Below are 27,907 nucleotides of genomic sequence, written 5' to 3'. Positions count from 1 at the left end.
TTTTCCATGTATTGATAAGTCAACAGTTGTAATTTCAGTTCATTAATAAAATGAGTCTGTTTCTATAAAAAAATAAAAAAGAAAAAAAGAAAAAAGTATAGTAACCTGAGATACTTTGTTAGTAATCCAGTACATAGTATATAGTATATAGTAAGCATAGCAATCTATATAGTATATAACAACCTATATAGATAATATAGTATATATAGTTAGTATAGTAAACTATATGGTATATTATAATAATCTATTTAGTTGGTAGAGTATATATATATATATAGTATTAATATATACATAGTAATATATATAGTAATATATTCTCAAAAATATATATTATATTTACTATATATATATTACATTACCATATTACTATATATACTAACTCCATATGGTATTTCCCTAATCGATCTATATTTGGAAAAATATACTTATGTAATATTTACTATAATATATATATATATAAATCTATTCTTTTTACCTTCGAACGTATTAGTTGTAACATTTGCACTCTGCCATCGAAACTGTCACACGCCGTCGTCAATCACCACCACAACCATCACGTAAGAGGTTAGTGAGAGGCCATCATGCTTCTCTGCTAGTAGCTCGAAGTAACAGCTCGAGACTTTGGAAATCAATAATCTTCGTTCTTCCAAACGTTTGTGAGGCTACCAAAATCAGAGTGAGGAGGACAATATGGTGGATGTGGTTAGTAGCCCTTCTTTGCAAATTAAGGAGGTTTGGGTAGGGGATTCTTGGGATTTTTACATGCTTCAGCAACTAGTTGGTGTGGAGTTGGCGGACGATGTGATCAGGGAAATTGGTACTACACGTTCTGGGCAAGATATTTTAATTTGGAAGCCAACATTGGATGGAAAGTTTACTACAGCCAGTGCTTGGGATTTAATTCGAGTGAAGGAAGATCATCACACTTGGATGGATTGGATATGGAGTAAATATTTGCTGAAGAAAATCTCAGTTTGTATGTGGCGGGCTCGGTCTAACTGCCTAACTACAGATACAAAGGTGCAGTCACTTGGAGTGGTCATGGCTTCAAAGTGCGACTGCTGTCAATCCCCACAGATGGAATCGTTGGACCATGTTCTTGCTACTGGGCAAGTTGCAGAACATGTATGGCATTTAGCTTCCTTGGCTTTGGGCATTTCCTGTTTGCAAACCAGAACATGGTAGCATCGAGTGGAGGCCCGGTTGGTGTGTGCGAAAAAGGAACAAAAAGAGGAATATTAATTGGCCTGCTACCGAGCATCCTTACGTGATGCTTATGGCGAAGACGATGTCAATCTCGGACGGAGGGAGTTCAGGTCTGTGCAGTGGATGTATGGAGATCAATTCAGTTATGGTTAGGGATCTTGGTCAACGATATGAATGATAAGAAGCTAACCACAGTTGATGCGCAGTTTCTGAATGCTTTAGATATTAAAGTAAAGGTCCAGGTAGAACGTAAACCACATGGTCAAAGCCCCCTCTTGGCTGGTGGAAGTTAAATGTGGACGGTAGTTGCCATGGGAATCCAACGAATTATGGTGGGGGTGGAGTATTGTGGACCATCGGGGCCGAATAATGGCGGGTTTTTCCGCTCACTATGGTTTCGGTACCAACAACGAGGCTAAATTAAGAGCTTTACTCCAAGGGGTACGGTTATGTAAAGAAATGGTCTGTCGAAATATTATTTTGGAATGCGACTCCAATGTAGTGGTGGATTGGGTGAAGAAGAGAGGTTGTAATTTATGGTATCTTTGGGACTCCCTCCTTCAGGAACTAGATGGAGTTCAATTCCAAGTGGTCCATCAATTTAGAGAAGGTGACCAAGCTGCAGATTATTTGGCAAGGAAAGGAGAAGAGGGTTTAAATTGGAGTTTTGTTTCCGGTGATTGCATAGCGAGGCTATTGAGGGGTATTATTAGATTAGATGCTTTGGTCCTCCCGTCCATTAGGACGTAATTGTTTTTGGGCCTTGTCGCTGCTTTTTAGCCATGTTTGAGTGGATCTCACTTACATAGTGTATTTATGGTTTTTGGTTTAGGTTTCTTGGTTTCTTTGGCTTGTTTGGACACTTGGTTTTGGGTTAGTTTATAGCATTATATTTTGTAAACCCCCAAGTGTCATGATGTTTTCAACAGTATTCTTCCACCACAAGTGAGGGTTTTTTAATAAACTCGAGATGGGGCTGCTATGTGTGTGGCTACCGGTTCTTCTAGGGAGAGAGAGAGAGAGAGAGAGGTTAGTGTAGCGCTGTGCAAATGACTTGAAAACCCGTTAGACCCATTTAAAATGACTTGACCCGACTTTTATCGGTTCGTTATCTGATCGATTTCCAACCCAACTAGTTACGGGTTGTTTATGTTGGTGTCAACCCGTCCAAATATAAATAATAAACTTATCAAACCCTAGCCACCTAACTCCCAAGTCCATGAGTGGAGAACCCTTTCCTCAATATTTTCACCATTCTCCTCAAGCTACAACCTAAAACTAAACTAATGTTGGCCACTGCTTCTTTCTCGGCCTCAATATTTTCACCATTCTCCTCAAGCACTGATTGAGATCGAAGATGGCTGAAATGGGCTGTGGAAAATGTTGTACGGGACGAGGAACTATGAGGATGGCAAGATACAACCCCGATTTATCCTCTTGCTCTCTCTCTCTCTTTCAGTTTGTTTCCTGAAAAATTTCCTTTTTTTTATCTTTTTTGTTTTCTCCTATCTACCGGTAGTGTAAGAAAAGTTGGTTGAAATGCTGCTATCCGAGATTCCAAATGACTCTCACCATAGCGAAGCGATTGCCCATTCGAAGATTGCATCGAGTTTCTACAAATGGCTTCTGCAGACGACTGCATCGAGTTTCTACAGATGGCTTCTGCAAACGACTGCATCTGAATGACTCTTCTGCAAAGTTTTGCTCTTTTCATTTTTTTGTTTTTCGGGTTTTTTCTTGAGATTGAGAAGAATTTGAGATTGGGATTGATATTGTCATTTGTCCTCAGATTTGAGATAAATCGATGGGCAGAAAGTTGGATTTTTTTTTTTTTTTTGGGTAAAGGTTGGGTCATACAGGTTCGACTCGATTCTATTTTATTCGGGTTAGGTTGATTCAGTTTGACACCTTAAATGAGGATGGTCAGGTCGGGTACAACCCCGATTATGCCGAGTCGTGTTGCAGCCCTAGGTTAGTGTCCATCTTTCTCCCTTTAATTGTATTTTTTTAACGCATATAGGGAGTTTCAGTATGAACCGAAACCCATTTGAGTGGCCGAAGTTCATTCTTGATTTTTCAGCCACCATGAGTGGCCAATGGCTATCGTAAACATTTTACACTCAATATATACTTCATTTCTACGGTGGTCATTATAAGATTAACGTCCTATTTGAGGAAATCAGAAATGGCTAAGTCGACTTAGCCATTTCTAGGTTTAAACATTCGAACATCCCACAGTCAACATTTGAACGATCATCTGTACTTCAAACGTATGTTAGTCTACGTTCGAATGTACTATTACGTTTGAAGTTTATACATTAAAAAGTTCTAATGTAACATTTTCCGGGTCGTTTGAATCCTAACGTTCGAACTTAACATTTCTATAATTTGAACATTTATGTGTACGTTCAAACTGTATACATAACACATTCAAATGTAAGGTCTCATGGGACATTTTAGTCCTAACGTTAGAACGTATACCTGCATAGGTTCGAACGTTAAGCTAAATACGTTCGAACGTAACGCACTCGCACGTTCGAACGTATTTATATGAAACATTTGAATATAACATTTCATGGTTCTTTTGACTTTTAACATTCAAACGTGATTACCTACATGTTTGAATGTTATCCTTTTACGTTTGAACGTTAAGTTATATGTTCGAACGTATTTCAGAAATAGATTTAATTTGTTCCCCTTTATATGTATGTATATTAATATTTTTTTTTCAGAATAGGGCTCATCCTTTGACAACTAGGAAACAAGGGAGGGAAGGAACCCATGATACTTCTCGGATAGACTGTAGAGCTATTATGGCCGAACGCAAAATGTATATTAACGAGTTCGACAAGCTGACATGGGAGGCGAAGAATTTGATATCCGTATTTATTTGCAGAGGTTGGACCCACATCTGTGCACTGAAGGGGAGGATATACCCCTCCATGGTCTGAGAGTTTTACATGAAGATGTCATACATTCCTCAGGATGCATCATCTCACACTGTAACTGTACCCGATGTTTAGTTTGAGATTTCAGCGGATGTTATCGCCGAGCTACTCGGGGTCCGTTGCGTATCTGAGGCATCGACTACAGTGGATGCTCAGGCTGAGGATGCACCAGATGTAGGCACATTTGCATCATCTACTGGCCCAATCGAGTCTATGGCCAGAGATGTAGACCCATTGGAGGGCGAGGGGACTGATCAGCCTGAGGATGACAATTGCAATGAGGATTTCTTCATCCTTATTGGGAGATACCACACACCGTTCGATGAAAAGAATACGTTCTCCCAGACATTGTTGCTACCATTTTTCCACTTGATGCATCTTATAGTTGAAAAAAACATGGATCCTGTGGCACATAAGGCAACGTTCAATCGGACTCGCGCACAGTTCCTCATAAGAGTGGCACATGGAGAGCCCATCGACTTGCCATTGAGGATATTTGAGAGAATCTGTACACATTGACCGACTGATCGCGCATGTACAGCAGTGTGTCACCGAGGTTGGCCATCGTTTAGATATCCTAAACGAAAAGGTCAATACATTGACTGAGGAGTTTCATACATTTGTAAACAACTCGTTCTAAGTGTTTTACACTTTTATTATATTTTGTATTTATATTTTAATATATTTCATTTTCTATATTTTATGTAATGAACAATATCATTTAATATATCTAATATTTTTGTATTTCAATTCTCAATCTTTTTTAATTTGAAATTCCAGTTTTAATTTTAAAACATTTCACATTCGATCATTAATGACTATCGTTCGAACGTTTGGATGAATAACTTACACGTTCACACGTAAATGGGCTTAATGTTCGAACGTACATGAACCGTTTGAACGTAACAATTTATACGTTCAAATGTAATCATTCCAAAACGACATCGTCTGAGTGACATTCAAATTAAACATTATTATAGTTTGAACGTATAACCATTTCTCGTATACCTTTAGTGACCGTTTCCTAAAACCGTCACTAAAAATAATTTTTTGTGATGGTTTCAAGACTATAACAAAAACTCATGTTGTGTTGTAGTGAAATACTAGTAATAAATAAATAAATAAACTAAATGTTTTCCGTCGTTCTATTTTTTTTTTTTTCTTTTGAAATGCATGCATTAATGATTCTAGTACCCCCGTTCCTCCATCAGTTTTCCATATATAAATAAGAGAAATACTACATCTACAAAAAAAATTTATAAAAGTAAACTCAAAAATTAATGTGGTTTTATGTAATATGTTAGATCTACTTTATATTCTGACGTACAACGTCAAGTCATATCAATTTGGGCGTTTACATTCGTGAAATTTCTTTGTGGCTAAAGTGTATCTCTATAAATAATTCATATAAATTATAAAAATTCAAAAAGAATTATTACATAATGGCATGCATGCATGTATTATATTCTTTTTTTTCCTCTGATTATATATAATATTAAGCCTTCACGATATATACAGCATATTCCAACTTCACATATATACATGCAGGCGTAGGCCACGGATTGAAGGCTAGCATGCAGCTCAATCCTGGCCTCAAACGTTTTGTACTGGCATTGTTGTTGCTTCAAAGTAATTAATGTATTCGCATTTGTGGATCACATACAGCCATGAAATTCATGAAGATATATCCTTTCCAGCTTGTTCCGCCTGTCATATTATATATGTAGCTCACCAATGGAGGAAAAGCTGCATTCACGCATAGAGTGGGGATCAAATTAATATCAATAAATACTTGCTAGCATGCCGGTGGACATGAAATTAGGTTAGGTTTTTTTTTTTAAGTTCATTTTCTTTTTATCAAATAAACAGCATTAATTAATCTGGATGTATGACTAAGTACTACTGATGATCAATTCATGTATGCAATTTTTTAATGAATGGTTTATTGCTAATTAAGCTTGTAAAACCTCTATTAGCTAGCTAGAACATTCATCGATCATGTTTTGAAAGTTCAGGGATTTGGTTTTAACTATATAATTAACTATATATATAAATATATATATATATATATATATATCTGGCAATCTTTATACAAGAGCCTTTGCTAGTGTCTTAATTTCTTTGCTACACTTTGATGGAACTATATATAGAAGCCATGTGACTCATATATACTTGGATGTTCATAATTAGATGATCAGTTAAAGTCCAAATATATACTTGGATGTTCATCAGATGACCTATTATATGAGTTGTGATGAGACAAACACCCTTCTTGGGTTTGTGGCACTTGTATAATATTTGATGATATTCTAGCTAGTGAGGTAAATCTCCAAATTTCCAATGAGTTACCCAATATTTTGGTTATCTAATATTGAAGTGCCATTGCGGAGAGCGGAAAGAATGTTGGATGAGTAAGGTACAAGATAAGATAACATTAGGTGGATAGAGTTTTCAGTTTCCTAATGGATAGGAGATGTTTTCTCCAACCTATTTTATAAAGAGTAATGCTAGGTACAAACCTCAAATATATAAGTTTTGTGCAAGCCCTTTATAAAAAAATGAGTACTCACACTAATAAAGAATAGATTTTTTACATTTTTTTAAGGTGAGATTCACTTTTTTACTACAGCGTGTGCGGGACTTATCTATTTGGGACTTGTACAAATCATTTCTCTTTTAAAAAACTTATATGTATGACTTGAGCATATGACCAGCACAATGTTTTAAGAAAGGGACACATGATGGTCAATAGTTTGTGTTAGAATTTTAGAAAAACATATTCTTGTCATATGCTTAATTAATAGATACTTCCCATATTTAGAAATACTGGAAAACTTACTACAACCCATTTCGGAGAAAAACTCTCTCTAAAAATTAGATTATAGGGGCACTAATAAGTAGGCAAAGTGAAGGAAAAATAGAACTAACCTTTCTATTAAATTAATAGTAAAGCTTTAAACACAACGGAAATTAATCATAAACATGTTTATAAATCAATTGCAGCATTTCCCTCCAATTTATGCTTTATTACAAGACCCACAAACCCTCAATTTGTATCATTAAACCCGAACGTTAATAATCTTTTCCATGTATTTTCCTTTTCATTGCAATATCTAAGATATCGATTTTTCATTTCTTTTTACTCCAAATCAAAGGCATTGGGTATCTATGCAAGTAGACAAGAAATATACAATTAAAAAAAAATAAAGATAGAAAGCAAAAACAAAAGGCGAGAGAGGGAGAAGGAGAAGGGAAGGTGGCAGATCAGAAACGAACAGTTATGGAGGAAACAGTACTGTAAATGCCAGAACCCAGCAGCCTGTTAAAAGCAATCAAAATGACTTGAATCAAAGAAGCACAGCACCATCACGAATCAGAAGCAATTCGTACGTAGAGCGCCTCTAGAGCTTCACAACCTCAGGAATATGAACTGGGTATCGATCAATGCAATCTGCCCAAGGTCCATTGATGGGTGTTTTGATGGTTCTGTTGCACTTCCACACTGCACTGTTGCACTTGAACCCACTTCCGAACGCAATCTGCCAAACTCTATCCCCTTTCTTCATCCTCCCCTTTGCCTCTATATAGCTCAGCTCGTACCATAGCGACGACGACGACGTGTTCCCGAACCGGTGGAGTGTCATTCTCGAGGCCTCAACGTGCTCTGCAGAGAGCTGCAGATTCTTCTGCAATTCATCAATCACTGCTCGGCCGCCGGCGTGGATGCAGAAGTGCTCGAAGGCTTGCCTGAAGTCGGGGATGTAGGGCTTCCATTTGGGGTTGAAGATTTTCCGGCCAATGAGGGTGAGAAGGAAGAGGAGTTGCTCGGAAGCGGGAAGGACGAGTGGCCCGATGGTTGTGATGTTTGATTTCAAGGCCTCGCCGGCAATGGCCATGAGATCTTTGGAAAGAGAAATCCCGACTTTTCCTTCTTTGTCTTCTTCCTCGAAAACACAGCGGAAGGCTTTGTCGTCAGCTCCTTTATGCGTTCGAACGACGTGAACTAACCGGTACTTGGCTCGTCGTCGTTCCGACCTCCGATTTGTTAGCAGAATTGCAGCTCCGCCCATTCGGAAAAGGCAGTTGGGAAGAAGCATAGCTCTCTCATTTCCTTGGTAATAGTTGGGAGTAATGATCTCTGTGCTCACAATAACAGCATTCGAGTTAGGATGAACCTGAAGAAGATCACGAGCTAAATCAATGGAGATAAGCCCCGCACTGCACCCCATCCCAGAGAGGTTAAAGCTCTTGATGTTGCTTCTGAGCTTGTACTTGTTGATCACCATGGCCGACAGCGATGGTGTAGGAGAGAACAGACTACAATTCACGATGAGAATATCGATATCTTTAGGCTTGAGCCCAGTTTTCTCGAACAAAGAATCCATGGCGGAGAATATAACAAGCTCAGCCTCTCCTCTCGCGGCCTCCATGTTAGGGGTCGGAGGGATATAATGAATTGCAGGAGGCAAACACGTCTCTTCACCCAAACCAGACCGCTCAAGGATTCTCATTTGAAACTCAACGCTCTTGGGTTTGTCCTTGAGAATAAGCCTCGAATGCTCCATGAACGTAGCAAAAGGAACCCTGCACGTAATCGGCGGCTTGAAGCAGGCGTAATCCACGAGAAAGATGCTGCGCGGCTTTGACATGAAGTAGAAGGTGGCGATGAAGATGATGAGAAAAGAGCAGCAAAGGATTTGAACAAGGTCAAACTGAAGCGACCTCCATAGATTCAACATCCCCTCAGGGCCCATGCTGAGAACCTCAACAAAGATAGCAGCCATGATGGGTAAAAGCGTGAGTGTCAGAATATGGTTGACAAGGTATTGGTATCCAAGCTTTACATACTTGAGCCTGACTGAGTTGGAAAAGTCCGGCAAACTTGGAGGCATGTTTACTAATTACAAAGAGATCAGATCAGATCAGGTCAAGAGGAAGAAGAAGAAGAAGATGAAGATGAAGATGAAGATGAGGATTGGAGTTTGGTTGGGGAAGTATTAGTTGGTGGGCGGAGAGGAGGGAGTTAGGGATTTAAAGGCAAAAGGGACCAGGGTGCAATGAAGGAGGCAGATGAAAGGATTAAATGAAAGATGACACGTAGCTCAACGCTCACATTTAACTTTTATTGTAATATGATGCATAACTATGCCTTTCCAAATGTAACTAATCCCAAGGCTACTTATGCAAAACTTGTATTTTATTTATTTATTTATTTTGCTAGCCTTATCAATTCATTTCCTTTTTTGGGCAATTATCTTCTTGTTTATTGGCCAATAATGGGCTTCTTTAACTTCTTTTGCCCACTGTCATGATATGATTGAAATACCCATTGGTGAGGAATATATCCATATCATGGTTGGGAAAGACTGACACATGCATGCAGTATCATAGGTTAGAAATATAGATTGTTGGTATCAATTTATCTTTCAATTAGACAAGTGTGGATTCCTTTCTTTTAAAATCTTATCATATAGAGAAATTTTATTTGTAATTCTAAATAAAGAACTATATATGCAGTATTATATTGATGAATGAGAATAAAATTATAGAAAATATTATTTTAAAAAAGATATTATTATAATTTTAAATTTTTTTTAAACATAACTATATAGACTTACATAAACCGTTCACATTTAAGAACTGTATATAGACTAACTCTTTAACAAATAAATGGGCAAGATTATTATAAGTGAAAAAATAAGTTGATTTTTTTATCAGTCTTTTAATATTGTCTATTCACTTTTTAATAGGACGTATCCAGTAAATTTTTCATTATAAGATGTAAGTTAACTCTTTATTAGATTACTATACCAAGTGTTTTTAGGATATTATTATAGCAATTTTATATATATTTAGAATATTCTAGATCAAGAAATTTTGAAGATCTTCCGATCGATCAATCCATGCAAAGAAATGAAGTGCATCATCATAACTAATGTTGCTAGGAGCCACTTCCACGTGTCACCCATGTGGGGCCAGGAATTATTAACTAATTGACTTCTTCCAGCTCGATCGGGAAACTATATATAGTGAGATAGGTACGTATCATAAAACTCCAAAATTAAAAAGTCAAAACGTTTTGTTTTTTTTTTTTTTTTTTTTCCGAGGTTAGGGTTAGTAAGGGGTTGGGAGAGTCTTTAATCAATACGGTCTCATTGGTACCTCTTTCTTTTTTCTTTTTTTTTTATTCTTTTTTTTCTTCATGTCTTTCTTTAATCGAAAAATGGACTACTACAATTCATTAGACAGAAAAATTTACCGCTGCAAAAGAAATCATGGTCGTTGTGTCCACCGCCCAGCCTTGCCTATCTCATGCCAGAGCAGGGGCCCCTACCCGCATGAAAAAGAGGGTGCAGGGGAGGGGCACATTGGGCCTAGGCCCACCCCTTCCGCACCCCACACCCTAATAGATATATACATATATATATATATATATAAACAAAACGGCGTCGTTTTGAGGGTTAAGTTAACCATAATTCCCCCATCTCCTTGCAATCTATTTTCTCTTCAGTCTTCACACTCTCTCTTTCCTCTTTGGCTCTATATCCATGCTGCTGCCCTCTCATAGTCGCCGCCACGACGTGGCTTGCGTCCTTTTCTTCTCATCCTCCTCCTCTTCCTCGCCTCTTCTTCTCAGTCTCTCAGACCCTCTCTCCCTCTCACAATCGATGTGTATTGTCTTTAGATTTTTATTTTTGCTAGTTTAGATTTTTTTTTCTTGTTATTTCCATCATTCCGATTTGATATATATTGTTGTGGATTTGATTTCTATTTCATAACTTGGTTCATTGTTGTGTTGTGGTATATTTTGTGTTGTATTTTGTATTTTGTAACTTTGTTGGTGTTGTTACTAATTTGCATTTTTATCAATACAAATTTGATGTCAAGGACTTGATCACCTTCTATCCTGTAGAGTGGTCCTGCGTAGCAAATAAAGCTTGCTATGAGTAGTACTATTTGGTGTGGGGAGACTCTAGAAGCACATGACTTTTCTGTTGTTTGGTTTGATGCTATACAGTAAGGACATTGAATGATTCTTCAAGATCAACAGCATAATCTTGTGAGCTTTCCTTGCTTTTGTTTCCCAACCATTAGTAGACCGCCCATGCATTCTTCAATCTAAGGAACATTACTTTATAGTAACATTACTCGATCTCTATTGATTATGAACGAAGTCTTCTCCCAATTGGCTTTGTTCATTTTGATTTGATATACCTAGAGAAGGCATCATGAAACTCATCAGGGGTTTATGCATGTCTCACGATTAATCCAAAATATTAAGTCGATCTGTAGTAGCGGAAAACTACTTTTTAGACTGACCTTATTTAGTTTGGTGAACTCCACACAACATAGTTCAGCCAATCTGGATATTAAATATTGCGGCGCCTCTTACTCTTCGTTGGTGATTTGATGGGTTATCGAGATGTCGAGATATGTAATAATGGGTCACACATTCCCTCACATATTCCAACCTAGCTAGCATACTTCTAAACTGTATAAAATTCGGATAGATAAACTCTTAATATTTCTGGTACTCAAGAATTAGAATCCCTACAAATCAAGAAACTTCACAAGTCAAGTCACATCTATAGTCATAGCAATAACAGATGAGTCCTCAAAACCTTGAAACATGAAAATATTGTCTTCCCCGTTTGGTAATTAACAGAAAGGAAAGTAATTAGGGTAACTTAAGCAAATGCCGACCACAACTCCTCTTCAATCGTCTACTTGCTCCTACATTGCAAGTCCTGCTCGTACTCCTCCCTTATTAAATGGTTTTCAAAATATACAATTCCGACATCCGGCACTGTAGTGGGACTGCCATCTTGAGATTATAAAATCTCAACAAGTTGATCCTAAGACTACATGCATGATCATGTGCAATAACAGGTACAATGATAACCAATGTATGAAAATGCAACATGAATAACCACATTCCTCAACATCTCCATTCCCTTTCTCTGATTTATCCTTATTAATCATATGCCATGGTTTCCACCCCGTGCGCACATCCCAGTTCTCTTCATCACAACTCCGTGTAACACTCTTCAATGTGATTTCTTCTCAAGAACACTTAAGACTCCGTGTGACCATCTTTCACCTTAAGCTTCTCTAGACTCAACCATCGAGAAGGCAAGCCCAAGCAACCCAAGATCGTTACATCTCATCCGAGGATGTTGATAGCATAGTGTCAACCCATCGGGACACCACTTCTTTTTTTAACACCAAAGTGACCAAAGGAGTTAAACTAGGATAATTCTTCATGCCAAACTTGGGGTCATGATTTACCCACCAAGACATTTTAGAAGAAGGCTCGACAAATTTTGCACATGTTAATAATCAGTATAATGGTGAGAGTATTCATGGAAATTCATTTATGTTATCAAAAGGGAATGATACTAAAATGTTAACCTCATTCATGAATCATATAATTAATAAGTATAGTCGACAGGTAACTTACCTAAGCATACGTACTAAGTGAAACAATGTATTGTGAAATTCAATCCCTATGAGAAAATAAGTTTCGTTCAAGTTATGCAATGGAGAAGTAGGTTTCCTAAAGAGTGAATTAAGAAAGTAAGGAAATTTGTCCAAGACTCTTGACTTTGCAACTAAATTACTTAGGAAAGTAAAATATGTACTATAATCTTTGATTTTTACCTAAATTGTAAATTAACCCCAATTCCTTATAGACCCCACCTAGTGTCCAAGATTCTCAAGAAAAACTCACCCTTAGGACCTATTTCCTTCCAACATCATGCAAATCACTATTTTTCCAAGTGAAGGGAAGGGTTGGCTGGTAAGGAAGATTACCCTATTATTGCTATTATTCTTCATATATACCTCATGTCTCATTGCAACATTTAAGCTTGAAGATAACACTCCCTAATCACTATTTTTTTGCCTAATCACATTCTGCCTACGCTCGCACTTGTTGGGAAGTTCTTCTTCATATGGTAGGTTCAAGTTATGTCCATCATCTTGTTCAAGGTAATCGGGTGCTCCCAGATTGCATAAGATCATGACAAGGAGCCTTTTACTACTAAAAACCAACATTACTGTCACAATATTTGGCTAACTTATATAGTAACCATTAAAGTTATGGCTCCCTGGTACACCTTCGTGCCAACAAGCTCATGTAGCAATGCTGGTGGTGATGATAGTATATCCTCCTCTATCTTCATATGCGTTAATTCAAATTAGTAGAACATGAATGCGGAGGGTTCCATTGTCAACCAACATCCTCTGTCAATTATGTTCTTGATTAACAATAGATTTTTTTTCTTTATCGCATAAGGAACCTTTTAATTCTTGTTAATTATAATTCTAATCACCATTAAATTGTAATCGCAAACCATTTGAAATGATAATTAAAGAAAGTATCGCATTTCACTATAATTGTAAATTTAGTCCATCCATACAATATGTACGTCACTACAAGAAAAATGAACATTTATAGCAAATTATTTGCAATGAGAATGACTATTTCTAATGAAAACATACTCATTTAGGCAAGAAATAGTCATTTTAATAGGAAATAAATGGTCACAGATAAATAGTTTTCTTGTAATATGTATAAACAATTAAGGTAAACAAGATTCATTATTACCATAAAATTTGGTTATTATTAATTCTCCTTCTGAAAAAAAGCTGGCTTTGAGGGTGAATAATCCTAACACCAAACAAAACCCCAAAAGACTTTTCTAATATGAAATATTCTTCTCCTAGGAGTGTCCTTTAGGGAGCCTTTGGCCCACTCAAACAAAGGTGGGAAGTACTTTGGAGCATATAGTATTACTCAAATACTTTGTCTTTAGAGTTTTGGAGATTCAAACTCAAAGAATCTTCCATGCCTCCATCCAAAGAGTCTTATTAAGAAGAGGATCCTTGAAGATGGGAAAGGACTACAATCACCACAGGAGATTCACGAGGCTGACTGCAATTAGTTTTAGAGGTGTTGTCTTCTGATGGGGAGATAACAGACTTTAATTGAGCACCATCATTCCTCCAATAATTTTAGATGAGGACGAGATAGTGTTGTGTCAAACTCCATTGTTGCTGGAATTTAAATGGGCCTTAGCTGGCATACCTATTGATAATAGCCTGGGCCCAGGTTTGTAGCTCAGCTTTCTTCTTATATTGTTGGTATGTTGTAGTAGATGACCTTTTTTAGAGGAAATTCTCTACCAACCTTTTATTACATCCTCCTTATAGTCACTAAACCAAAAGAAGAAAATCCCAATATTTTTTCTAAGTTTTGGTCTATTAGTGGTTTGTAAGATCTTCTCCAAGATCTTGGTTAGTAGGCTAGCCTCCTTCCTACCTAGAATGATCTTAGTCTATTATTTCTAGCCTCTAGGGTTGAAGTATGCATGAGACAATATCTATTGCCAAGGAAATGATCCAGAGCACAAACAAGAAGGTGAGGGGATGCAATATAATGATTTAGGTGGATATGACTAAAGCCTATGATTGAATGGAGAGGGGTTTAGTAATGATTGTATTTGAGGCTTTTCATTTTTTGGAATTCTAGAGAAATCTAGCATATGGCCTCTCCTTCCCTTTCAATCGATGAATGGAACATATTAAGGTTTCTCTAAATCACCTCTCTATCATTTTATTATTGCAAATGAAGTACACTCAAGGTTATTGCATAGAGCTTTTGAAGAGGGCATCATAGTACCATTTCAACCATAGAGGATGTGCACTAATCTCATGTCTTTTATATGAAATGATGTCTTCATTTTCCTCAATGGGGTGAGATCATCCTTGCAGGGTTAAAGTCCTCTAGCTTTATGAAAGAATATCATGGCAAAGGGTCAACAAATCAAAATCTACTATTCATTTTCTAGCCAGAACTGTGAGAACTAGGTAATCGATTGGGATTAACTCCATGGGATTTCAAGAGGCCAAATTTACATGCATCTACTTATGAGTTCCCTTTTATATAAGACAAATCAAATCCTGATTGTTTGAACTTTAGTGTTGAAAGTTGGGAAAAACTGGCAAGTTGGAAGTCAGCTCTGTTATCAAGTAGGGGGAAATTGGTCCTCATCAAACACATCTTGTCAAGTATTCTTGTACATTTATTATTAGTACTTAATGCTCCTAAGAAGACTATTCAAGAATTATCCATGTTGTTTGCAAACATTTTTGGGAAAGCTTTGAAGGAAAAAGGAAAACGAAGTGGGTAGCTTGGGAGAAAATGAGTAGGCCTGTCAAGAAAGGTGGTTTGTACATTTGGGATCTGGAAGAGATGAAAAAGCTCTCCATATGAAGTTTGCTTAGAGATTTCTCTAAGAAATAATTTCTCTGAGAAACCCCAATGGTCTGTGTTCTTCATGTGCAAATACTTGCATCAAACTCACCCATTCTTGATTGCACCTTCATGAAGGGATATATTAGTGAGAACCTTGATTCCAAAACTTATTAAAGGCACATGCTGGTTACTAAAAGAGGGCAAATTCTACTCTTCATATGAAAATTGGACCAACTTAGGTCCCCTGGTGGAAAAAGTGGAACATTTCATCCTTATTAACTAGCAAGTAAAAAGGGTGATTACTTAAAGTGGCTGCAACAACTCCAAATTGATCAAACTGGCGGGAAAGCCTTTTGCACAGCAATTGAGACAAACAAATATATCTAACAGGAAGGATGTGGCCAACCAATATGTAAGGCCACCTCCCCTGGAAAAATCTACATGCATCTACAGCCTAGTCAACCTCTAGGCTACATAGGCCGAGGGTGCAAGGCACTATGTGGGTGTGGCACCACATATGCCTGCTAGAATATCAATATTGATGTGAAATATTTATTCAATGGATTGCTTTTGATTGCAATATCCAGAAATTGACCATACTCTTGGCCTCAAAATGTAACTACTACTGGCACTCGAATGTTGAATCCTTGGGCCATGTATCGTAGTCAGGAGAACTAGGATTTTCCCTGTGGGATTTCTTTGCTAACTCTCTGGGCTTGGACTAGGAGTATGGAACTAGGCAAGAGGGAGTGAAAGTTGGTATCATAAAGCTGGACTTGTCTCTCAACTAGAGAAACCGTATGCAATAGAGTCAAATTTGTTGGCAGAGAATATGACAAAGTTGTCTCAAGCCAAACCATTGAGCAATGCAAATATCTACACTTTCCAGCAACTCTGCATATATTCTATTGTAGCATTAAAAGCCCAGGTAATTCTGGAGGTGGTGGAGTCATTAGAGATGAAAGAGGTTTTGCTATGGTTTTGATACAAGAAAAACAATTATACATATCATACTCTCATCTCACTCCCATTCCACTGCGTAAAATATTGTCACATTTTACGAAATGGGATGGGAGTGTGATATGTAATATTACTCTTGGTACTCCAAGACTATGACTGAATCAAGGGCATTATTGAATGGACTACTTCTCTGCTAGTGCTTCAACCTTAGAGACAAGTGGAAATAGAAATGAATTCAAAATTGGTGGCACAAGAAAGTGCTGGTACAGAGGAGAGGGTGAGGGAGATTTGGTACCATATTTACTCAATAGCACAATAGTTCACATCAACATTGGCCCACATGTAATAGGTTGCGAATTGGATGACAAAAAATGAAGCAATACCAACTTCATGATAGAAATGTTTTTTTCGAAATACATCATTCATGGGGAGGAGCCTAATCATTACACTTCACAACACAGTAGAAGTGATAGACACCACCATCAACAATTGAATGCTTGGTGTCAATATTTTAAAAGAACATTTCAACAACAGGTGTCTGATCCGGCCACCGAATTGTGGCCAACCATGTAGTACTTAAATCTAACCAATTGCATGATGGCTGAGATCAAGCAACCCCATCTTGGCCACCACATGCGTGGCCAAATCTTATAATGAGATAGCAAAAGCTTGGCCGCCAAGGGGTTTTTGAGTCCAAACAGCCCCATGGTGGCCTAAGGTTGCCTAGTCCAATTTGGTATGATTGTTGGATTTGACCGATTGGTCTTGGTCCAACATTTGGGAAAATTTTGATTTTCAGTCTGGTCTCAAGGTCAAATTTTTCCTCCACGAACGAATCAGACTGGACCTTAGAAATATATATGGTTTGTTTATAATTTTTTAAATAGCTTGTTATAAGACAATTTTTATGTAGTAAGTTGTAAATTCTAAAATGATGTAATTTTTTTAACATCATTATTTAATATAATCCTTACTTATGTACTTGTTACATTTTATATATAATTAAAATATATACAAAAATGTAACAAGTATATTCGGGTATATTTTCAAAAATACTTAATTAGAATATTTAGTTAATATATTTAATTACACTACACTTCACTTCTTTAAAACTCTTGAATATGTTTTATATACTACTTGGTGCTTGCAAGTATACGTGACCAATATTTTAAGATGGGCTACTAACTATTGGCTAATGTTTCAAGTTTCTAAAATACACATACTAAATAAAGCACCCACTTAATTTATGCTTTTATGTACAAATTACTATTATTTGCTAAAAGAATTGAACAAATAGAAAATCACACTTCAGTCTATACTGAATACGGCATCATTTTAGAGTGATTGTGCACTTAAACACATCATTTTGATACTAAATTAAATTGAACACTCTTTTGTGAAATGGCATCGTTTATGGCACATATTGACTCTAAACGGCACCATTTCATAAGGGTGTATCCCTTCCTCCCTTAGTTTCCCCTTTTGTTTCCCCAATTACCTTCTCTCAATCTCTCTCCCTACAACCTTGCCCCTTGAACCCAAGCTCGTTGTTGCCACACCAATTTAGTCATTGCTTCCTCTGTTACCGCCTCTCTCTATCAACTCAAGATGCCATATCACTCCTCCTAGACGTCTTGATTCTGAGGCTCTAACAAGCATGAACCTATACATATATATATATATATATGAGTAATGATATATACCATATTCTCATCTCACTTTCATCTCATTATATAAGATGTGGCACGTTTATCACTATTGAATGATAAAGAATCATCCAATAAATTATCATCCAATAGTGATGAATGTGTCACATCTTATATAGTAAAATAAAAGTGGGACAGTAGTGTGATGTATAGAGTTTTCCTATATATATATATATACACTGCTACGGTCATCTCATATGGACCACTAGACCTAGCGTGTCATATTAAAAAAAACATAAATTTATTTTTTTATTATTATCACCAGTATTAATATGTTATCATGATAGTAAGCATCTGCAGAATGATTCATTGATTACAAACAATTATCAAATCCCTTAATAAACCTCCCAAAAGATCAAACAATAATGTTTCCAATAATTTCAATCAATCTACCTTGTTTCCAAAATCATAATTTCATTTCTATTCTATTGCACTAAAGAAATATCACAACCTACGATTGATGGGCCTTGTTTTATAATTAAAAATAGAAAAATGGTTCTGAAGAGAAGATGCCTAGTAATTGAGGAAAATAGAATGTTACATACGTTCTTTTTTTTTTTTTAATATGACTTGACATTGCTACTTGGCTAGTTGGCTACCAGGTTAAACGGTCTATCTGAGCAGTAAACTCGTATGACTAAATAACATTTTCATATATATATATATATATATATATATATACACACACACATACACACTAAGAATTTGATTGTATGTTAATTGTGGAAGGTTAAAATAATGGTCGGAAGTTATCTCGAATTAATCCACACATCTTGTTGAGGACGTGTTTCATCACTGCACACTCTCGACCTCTTGCAACCAAAGAGTAAGAGGACTTAGGGGTAAAAGGGGACCTTCCAATGCTTAAATCAGTAACGATATGTGTAATCTCATAGTCAAAAATATTTTTGCCCTCATTAACGTACATGCCCCCTTTAAATAGAGGATTTGCCTTCTTGGGATCGTCTGGAATAATGGCCTCCCTCACTATTGATATGAACCAGCGGGAAAGGAATCCCTTGAACCCACAATCAATTTGAGAACTCCCAAAAAAAGCCAAAACCAAGTCAAAGGATGGCGAACCTAGACCCGATGAGAACTCGTTTCAAGAACCTAGATTATAATAAAATCTAAACCCGTTGAAGAACCCGTCTTAAGAACCCAGATTACAAAGGAGGAACGCCACAAAGGTTGTGATTTACCTTTGATAAGTTCAAAAGTTCAATTAAGAACAAGAGGAGTAAAACTCAACTCACAATGAATAAATTCATCAAATTTTATAAACTTCATAAAACTGATTAGAATGAGGCTACATAGAGTATTTAAAGCAAAACCTAATGAAACCCTAGCCAAAATAAACCCCCATCTTCCAAAAGTGCCCCTGGATGAACAGTGCGCCGGCTACAGTGCCGCGCTACAGTAACTCGGCTACAGTAACCCTAACCCTAGTTTCAATAAAATAATAACTTTCCCAACATGCCCTTGCATAGGCCCCCTTAAGTGTTTCCCATAATAAACTCAATTATTCTAAATTAATAAAATAAGTTCTTTAAATGGATTAAATAAGTTGTAACCCTTCAAGAGCCCAAAGCCTTAAAGTCTTGTCGTTGCCCTCTTCCGTAGCTGATCAAATGAATTAAAACTGGATCTTCATCCTTCAAGCCCAGCTTGAATGTTGGACTCTTGCTAAACTTGTCCCAAGTGGATTGCATCAATCCTTGCATTTTCTCCTTGATCTTCCTGGCCCATCTGGAAGTTGCAAATGATCTTTAAGACTAGGCCCATCTTGGGTCCCATCATTTCCCCTCTCCTCAAAATGATTCGACCTCGAATCTCCACCTGGATCAAAGGGAAAATGGTTAGTAACATTGAAAATAGTATAAACATGATACTTACCTGGAAGATCTATTAGATATGCATTTTCATTAATTTGTTCAAGAATTTGGAATAGTCCATCCAAGTTCCACCTATCGTCAACTGGTAAAAACTTTAAATCTGAAGGTGGAAATGGATTGGGTATACAAACAATTTCAATTGGTGTAAATTTAGTAGTAGCATGAACACTCCAATTACATGTAAACTCAATGAATCGCAAACAATACTCCCACAAATGTTCATGAAGCACACCTAAAGTCTTCCTTGAACCAAAATGACCACTCCAATGTGCAAACTCAATGAATGGCAAATGATACTTCCATAAACGTTCATGCAACATGTCTGAAATCTTATTTTCACCAGAATGACCACTCCAATTATATGCAAACTCAATGAAACGCAAATGATACTCCTGCAAACGTTCATGCAACACGTCAATGTATGGCAAATGATACTCCCACAAATGTTCATGCAATACATCAATGAATGACAAATGATACTTCCACAAACATTCGTGCAACACGTCTTTGAATGGTAAATGATATTTCCACAAACATTCATGCAACGCAATAAAAGTCTTCCTTACACCAAGGTTACCCAACAAACCAGCACATCCATCACACACAAGCAACTTACGCATAAAACTAGTAGGCACACAAAATCTATTCTTTCTAAACAAGTATCAATCTAGTTCCCTTAGGTGGGCCGGTCTTCCCCTTTGTTCCAGCTTGATCTTTTTTATCCCACTTTGGTTTCCAAGAAGTACTAGAAACCAAAGTATACCTTGATGTACCCTTTCTTTTTAGCCAGCTCTCCACTTTCATAGCCATGTGCACCATGTCCTCTACCTCCTCATAATGTTGCAACTTAACTACATTGGCTATCTCCCTATTCAACCCCCTCAAAAATCTTGTCATCGTGGCCTCCCGCTCCTCCACTACATTAGCCCGAATCATAGCCATCTCCATCTCCTTATGGTAGTCCTCTACACTCCTAGACCCTTGTATAAGATTTTGTAATTTTTGGTAGAGGTCTCTATAGTAGTGGCTAGGTACAAATCTCCGCCTCATGATAGCTTTCAACTCTCTCCATGTTTCTACAGGCCTCTCAAGATTCCTCCTCCTATTGGTCACTAATTGATCCCACCAAACAATCGCATAATTAGTGAACTCAATTACAGACAACTTCACCTTCTTCTCTTCAGAGTAATTATGACAATCAAACACCAACTCTATTCTTTTCTCCCACTCCAAATAAACTTCAGGGTCAGGTCTACCTTGGAATGATGGTATTTTCATTTTGATGCTCCCAACGTTCTTATCTACTCCATCTCGACCCCCTGAGTTTGCCCTAAGGCCTATTCCATGCCTAACTCCTCTATGTCCACCCAATCCAACTTCAGATGTTAAGACTACCTCATCCTCACCGAACTCTCCATTCTTATACCCATTCTCAATTCTAGGTTCACGTCGCCTCCTATCTCTCCCACCTTGCAGATTTCTAATCACTGCTTCTTGATTATCCATACTATCCCTCACTTCACCCAACACCGAGTTCAACAGCTCAAACTGTTGTTGCATGGCTTGCAACACAAAGGATGAGTTATCTACCATTTCCTTTGGTGAAAAGTCACTTCTACGAGACATCATAATATGCTGCACAAAAACAATGTTAGTGGAAAACCTCCCACACTCCCTTACGTGTTTACACTCGAATAATGGCACTCCACTCGTGTTTCACTCTTAATGGCTTTTTCCCGATAATAGTCTCACACTCTCTTGCGTTTTACCTCAATAGTTTTCCCGCTCAAGTTCTTTAAGAACTAGTTGAACTAAAATCAAGACAATACAACCCTTGTATTATTCCAACCAGTAATATAGATAAAAGAAACAAGCAATGAAACAAATGACACGAGACTCAAGGAATTTATACGAGGGAAAGAGTAATTATAAAACAAGATACCAACTAGAAAGATGTATTCAGCTCATATGATGATAAAAACTCAATCAATAAATACTTTCTTTCTCTTTGTTGTAACTATGTAGCAACTTTGAATATGCTAGCTTCTCCTTTCTTCTTCTTCTTCTCTCTTCTTTTTTTTTTTCGAATTTTCTTTTTCTTTTCTTTTCCTTTCTTTTCTTTTCTTTTATTTTCTTTTTCTCTACGTCAATCACAAACAGCAATATTCGATTGTGAAAATCAAGCAATTGAATTCAAGCACACAAGAATCGACAATGAAATAGACGAGACTCAACGGAACGGCACTCGAAGCAATTGAAAAATATAGAGATGCAGGAAACCCTAGAATTTTGAAACCCTAGGTGATACAAATTTCGGCCAAACCCAAAACCCTAGGAATTTCGGCAGCCTACTTTTGTTTCTATTTTTTTTTTTTTTTTTTTGCAACCCTAGAACAATGAAGTCCAAGAATTAAATTTAAGGATGCTAGAATTAAAAGATAGAATCAGACCTGATTGGAAACCTGGCTCTGATACCAAATTATATGAACCCGCAGGAAAGGAATCCCTTGAACCCACAATCAATTTGAGAACTCCCCAAGAAAGCCAAAACCAAGTCAAAGGATGGAGAACCTAGACCCGATGAGAACTCGTTTCAAGAACATAGATTATATTAAAATCTAGACTCGTTGAAGAACCCGTCTCAAGAACCCAGATTACAAAGGAAGAACGCCATAAAGGTTGTGATTTACTTTTGATAAGTTCAAAAGTTCAATTAAGAACAAGAGGAGTAAAACTCAACTCACAATGAATAAATTCATCGAATTTTATAAACTTCATAAAACTGATTAGAATGAGGCTACATAGAGTATTTAAAGCAAAACCTAATGAAACCCTAGCCAAAATAAACCCCCATCTTCCAAAAGTGCCCCTGGATGAACAGTGCGTCGGCTACAGTGCCGCGCTACAGTAACTCGGCTACAGTAACCCTAACCCTAGTTTCAATAAAATAATAACTTTCCCAACATGCCCTTGCATAGGCCCCCTTAAGTGATTCCCATAATAAACTCAATTATTCTAAACTAATAAAATAAGTTCTTTAAATGGATTAAATAAGTTGTAACCCTTCAAGAGCCCAAAGCCTTTAAGTCTTGTCGTTGCCCTCTTCCGTAGCTGATCAAATGAATTAAAACTGGATCTTCATCCTTCAAGCCCCATCTTGAATGTTGGGCTCTTGCTAAACTTGTCCCAAGTGGATTGCATCAATCCTTGCATTTTCTCCTTGATCTTCCTTGCCCATCTGGAAGTTGCAAATTATCTTTAAGACTAGGCCCATCTTGGTTCCCATCATTTATCCTAAATTTGAATCCTGGTTCCTTTGAGTTATCCATCTATTTTGAGTGAATATCTTAATAACCCCAGGATAAGCGGGCGGGCATTCCCTTCAATGATTCAACTTGAACCCTGTTGCGTCAAGAGTGTTTAGGCCTTAAGTGTTTTGTTGGGCCGTAAAGGCCCAAGCCCAACGTGGCACCCCGCGGGCCCTTATGGTGGTATTAAAGCCCTTCCAGTTTCCCCGCAAAGTCTCAACACATATTATGTGATGGGACTTTTATGTTAAGTGTCTTTAGGCTCCCTCGGATGTTGAATTGATTCGCTCCTCTCTCGTTACCCCACGAGCCCTTATCGTGTGTCACGCGGTGGGGCTTTCAAATCCATGAGGCGTTGGGCCTTGCGGTTTTTCAGGCGACCCCGCGAGCCCTTGTCGTGTGTCACACGGTGGGGCTTTCGTGTCCATGAAGCATTGTGCCTTGCGGTTTGGGCCTGTGCTTCTTCTGGCTACCTCACGAGCCCCTGCCACACGCAACGCATTTCTAGAGCAACGCTTGGGGTTCTGCTTCATGATTCCCCCACAATGTCTGTCAGAAGTCAGTACGCTTTTCCCCTTATCAACTGTCGTCAGTATTTATTATGAAGTGTTGCTTGTTTTTCTTTCCCCCCTTCCTATCTTTCCGCGCACTTCTTGATTTCTTGTATCCGACCTTTCGTGCCCTTTGGCTTTCTTCTTCTTCTTTCTCTTCCTCTTCCTCTTCCTCCATCTCATTCTTCTGTTTTTTGTGTTCCCATGGCTTCCAACAAAGACCAAGTTGCAGGCTCCTCTCGCAGTGTTGGTCATTCGCGACTCCGCGAGCCTTCTGCCTTTAGTGATGGTGCCGCTGCTAACCCTAATATTGAAGGAGGCGTATCTCATTCTATTTTCGAGGGTCACCGCTGGGTTTCCTCCCTCTCTAGTCTCGAACTAGATGGTGAGAGGGATCATTTCAATATCCCCGACTCAATGGGGAGTTGTTGCCTGGCTAGCGGCAAGGAGCAGTTAAGATTAGAGGTATGGTTGTTTTTGTCGTCCTCTACTTGGCTATGTTTTCAATGGGGCTTCGTCTGCCCTTCGTACGGCTTATCCATGATGTCTTCAATGTCTTAGGTTTTGCTTCAGCCCAATTGGTGCCCAATGCATGGCATATTTTGATGGCCTACTGTGTTTTGTGTCGAGGAGTTCTGAAGTCCACTGGTGATGATTATCCTAATCTCACCGCTCGGGAATTCCTTTCTCTTCGTGGGTTTAGGCGTTTAAATGGATATTTGTGTAGTTTTAGATTCCGTAGCAAACTGGTGTAGCTTGAGCGTAAATATTCACATGCTAAGGATTGGTCAAAGAAGTTTTTCGTTGTTTTACGAAGGGGTGGAAATTTCTGGCAAACGAGGTTTCACACTGGGAATTCCCAATTCGAGCAACTTGGTCGCCCATTCTTGACGAACGTGACCTTAAGCTCCTATTGTCTCCCCGAGAAGAAGCTCTCATTCGCTTGGTTCAATTTTGGGAGATGGTAAACCTTAAGTCTACCTGGTCTGACGCCCTCTTGACGCCCATCAATATTGATAGATTCTTGATGATACCTAGTCGAGCCCACGTGCTTGGTCGTGAGATCCTTGGTGCCCCACGCTGACGGGGAATTTAAAAAGGGGACCACCTTTAGAGAAAGGGGGAAAGAAAAAGAAAGCCCGCCTCATGGTGAAATCAGGGGACGCGTCTAGTTCCCCCAAGGGCGTTCCCCCCCCCCCGCCCCCCCCCCCCCTCCCCAAGGAAAGTACAGAAGAGGGGTCGGGGAACCCTTCATTAACCCGGTTTGATTCATTAGACTCCATTATGGCCTAAGCGGATGCCGAGTTGGACTTTATTCTTGATGCCAAGGCCTTGAGGTTAGAAGCTCCTTCTGGATGAGTAATCACTCTCGAGGGTGCCCCTCCCCAGGAGGGGGAGGATTTTATCTCTGTCATGGAGCCAGATTTCCTCAAAGCACACCCTGTCGGCGACCTTCCTTCCTTGTTGGATATGGGGACTCGTTTCAACCTGGGGATGCTGGTGAGCCATCTCCTACTCCCTCGATGGCTTTGGGTGGGGACACTCATGAACTACCCTTTATCTTCCTGAATTTATCCTTTGCTAGAGGGAACAGGCTGTCAATTCCTCCTCCCCCCCCCCCCCCTTCAGTACTTCTCCGAGAGGGGGTGGGGAGCCGTCTTCAACCTTTCCTATTTGCAATTGTCAAGGTGGACATCCCGACGAGTCTCCATTCGGGGAGGGTGCCGCCATTCCCCCAACCAACCAAACAACCGGGATGTTAGCTCAAGCAACCATCAACCCGTCGCCTCCATCTACTCGGGAATCGTTGACCCCAGAAAGCATGGCCAGGATTTCCTTCCTGATTCCAAATACTTGGCGTGGTGCTTCCTCTTCTCGGCCAGAGGACTCTTCTCAGACCTTCAGATCACGCCATGATGAAGCATTCCGTTCCACCATTCTCAACTTACGCATCATTCTTTCGCTAGTGACTTTAGTTTATTTTGTTCTGACTTTGCCTGGATCATTTTCATTTTATTGGGCTATGATTTTCCACATCATGATTAGGTTTTTGCAAGGAGTTGATAAGTTGGTTGGGTACTTGTGGAAGATTGCATGGAGCTCGAAGAAGAAAATGACTCCATGCGTTCATTCATCGGTAAAGCCCACGAGGCTATTATTTCTACCCAGGAGGAGAAAGAGAAGTTGTCCGGGGAGCTTTCTCGAATTGAAGCTACTTACCGGGAAGAACAGGTCACCTCCCTCCAATCCCAACTGGCGAGCACATTAGACAAAGCTGCACTGTACAAGGCTGGTGCTACCTAGAGGGAGGCCGAGCCTGCCTGAGTGAGATGGAGAAAGAAGTGGAGGATCTGCAGATGGCAAAAACTAACTGCCTCGCATGCTTAGCTGCTTCTAAGGATGAACGGTGAGAAATCAATATCCGACTGAGCGTTGCTCAGGGCAAGAAGGTTAAAGCAAAGCAGGATTTGGCCATAGCCAAGAGTGCTCGTAGAGAGCACAACTGCAATCTCTTGACACTGAACCAAAGCTGGGAGAATAACAAGAAAACCATGATTGCTTCTATAAACAAAATCTCCAAGCTGAATCTGGAGTTGGGTTGCTTGCAAGAGCAAATTGATCACCTTATCCCTCAGATTAACTCAGCCCGTGCAATTCGGGACCGTGGTTCTGGGCTTGGCTTCAAACTCGAAATCAAACATCCTAAGACTAATCTCCGTAAGTTGAAGTGGAAAGAGATAAGAGTCAGTCCCGCCGCCTATCATTATTTTGACTTTATCGGGCGAGATGTGATGCCGGATGCCTTTCCCCCTCCTCATGTTCCTTGATGTTTTATTTTTAGCATTTCTTGACTATGTTTAAATTTTTGGGCAAAGTGCCCCTTAGTAATTGTATATTTTGATACTCTTGAGTTTTTTTCAAGCAATATGAATGTTTGGAATTAAAGACTTTGTTCCTTTGTTTTAGTAATGGAGTTGTACATGTATAGGTTGTAAACAAAACTTGTTACAGTTTCAATCAAGTTAAATAAGGGGCATAGAAAACAAAAGCAAAGACAGACTTAACTTATCTAAAATTCAATTGTGTGGTTGGGCCAATCGTGTGGTGATTTGCTCAACCGCGTAAACCTGGGTGAGTGGATTATGACGGGAGAGCTGCTCGATCATTTAGTTACAGTGAGTCGTGTAACGGGAGGGTTCCTCGACTGTGTAGCCTTGGAGAAAAGGTGTAGCAGGAGAGTTCCTGACTGAGTAATCCTGGAGAGTGGAATATAGCGGGAGAGTTGCTCGACCGCTTGACGTTGGCAAGTGGCATAACGAGAGGGTTCCTCAACCATGTAGCCTTCGCGAGAAGGTGTAGCGGGAGAGTTCTTGACTGCATAACCTTAGCAAGTGGAGTATGGCGGGAAAGTTGCTCGACCGCTTTGACGTTGGAGAGTGGCGTAACAGGAGGGTTTCTCGGCCGTTTAGCCTTGGCGAGAAGGTCTCGCGGGAGAGTTCTCAACTGCGTAACCTTAGCTAGTGGAGTATGGTGGGAAAGCTGCTCAACCGCTGAACTCTAGCGAATAGATATAAGAAATAATGAAAGCGAGAGTATGATATGAATAACAGAGCTTAATAAAATCCTCCAGCAGAAATAACGGTACTGTAAAAAAAATGTCTCAAGCATAACAATATCATAACGAAAATTTAAATGTAGAACATTCTTGGATGTTCAGCATTCCACGGGTGAGGCAAGTCATGCCCTACTGCATCCTTTAGGCGGTATGATCCCTAGCAATTGGTTCCTATAACCACATATGGCCCCTCCCATCTTGGGCCCAGTTTTCTTTTTTCCTCAGTTGTCACCCCGGACTCTTTTAGCACCAAGTCGCCAACTTTGAAGGGCCCCGATCTTACTATCTTGTTGAAATACTGCTCCATCTTCCTCTAGTAAGTAGCCACCCTTGTCTCATCACTTCCCCTTCTTTCCTCTAACAAGTCTAGATGCTCTTCCAATTTCTTTCCATTTTCATCGTTGTCGAAGTGGAGCTTCTTATGACTTGGTAGTCCCACTTCTACAGGTATCATGGC

The 27,907-nt window shown here is 38.9% G+C and overlaps 1 protein-coding gene across 1 annotated transcript; it reads right to left on the bottom strand.

The window, feature by feature from the left end:
- Positions 1-7,124: 7,124 nt before the first annotated feature.
- Positions 7,125-9,160, bottom strand: LOC109021558 (3-ketoacyl-CoA synthase 6-like). The gene has a single exon (XM_019004219.2). The coding sequence runs from the start codon at positions 9,044-9,046 to the stop codon at positions 7,556-7,558; it is 1,491 nt and encodes a 496-aa protein (XP_018859764.1). The 5' UTR covers positions 9,047-9,160; the 3' UTR covers positions 7,125-7,555.
- Between the last annotated feature and the right edge of the window lie 18,747 nt (positions 9,161-27,907).

This window comes from Juglans regia, chromosome 15 (assembly GCF_001411555.2).
Source record: "Juglans regia cultivar Chandler chromosome 15, Walnut 2.0, whole genome shotgun sequence".
NCBI classification, from domain to species: domain Eukaryota; kingdom Viridiplantae; phylum Streptophyta; class Magnoliopsida; order Fagales; family Juglandaceae; genus Juglans; species Juglans regia.
The sequence above is the reverse complement of the archived record's forward strand: the minus strand, read 5'-3'. Positions and strand labels throughout refer to the sequence as shown.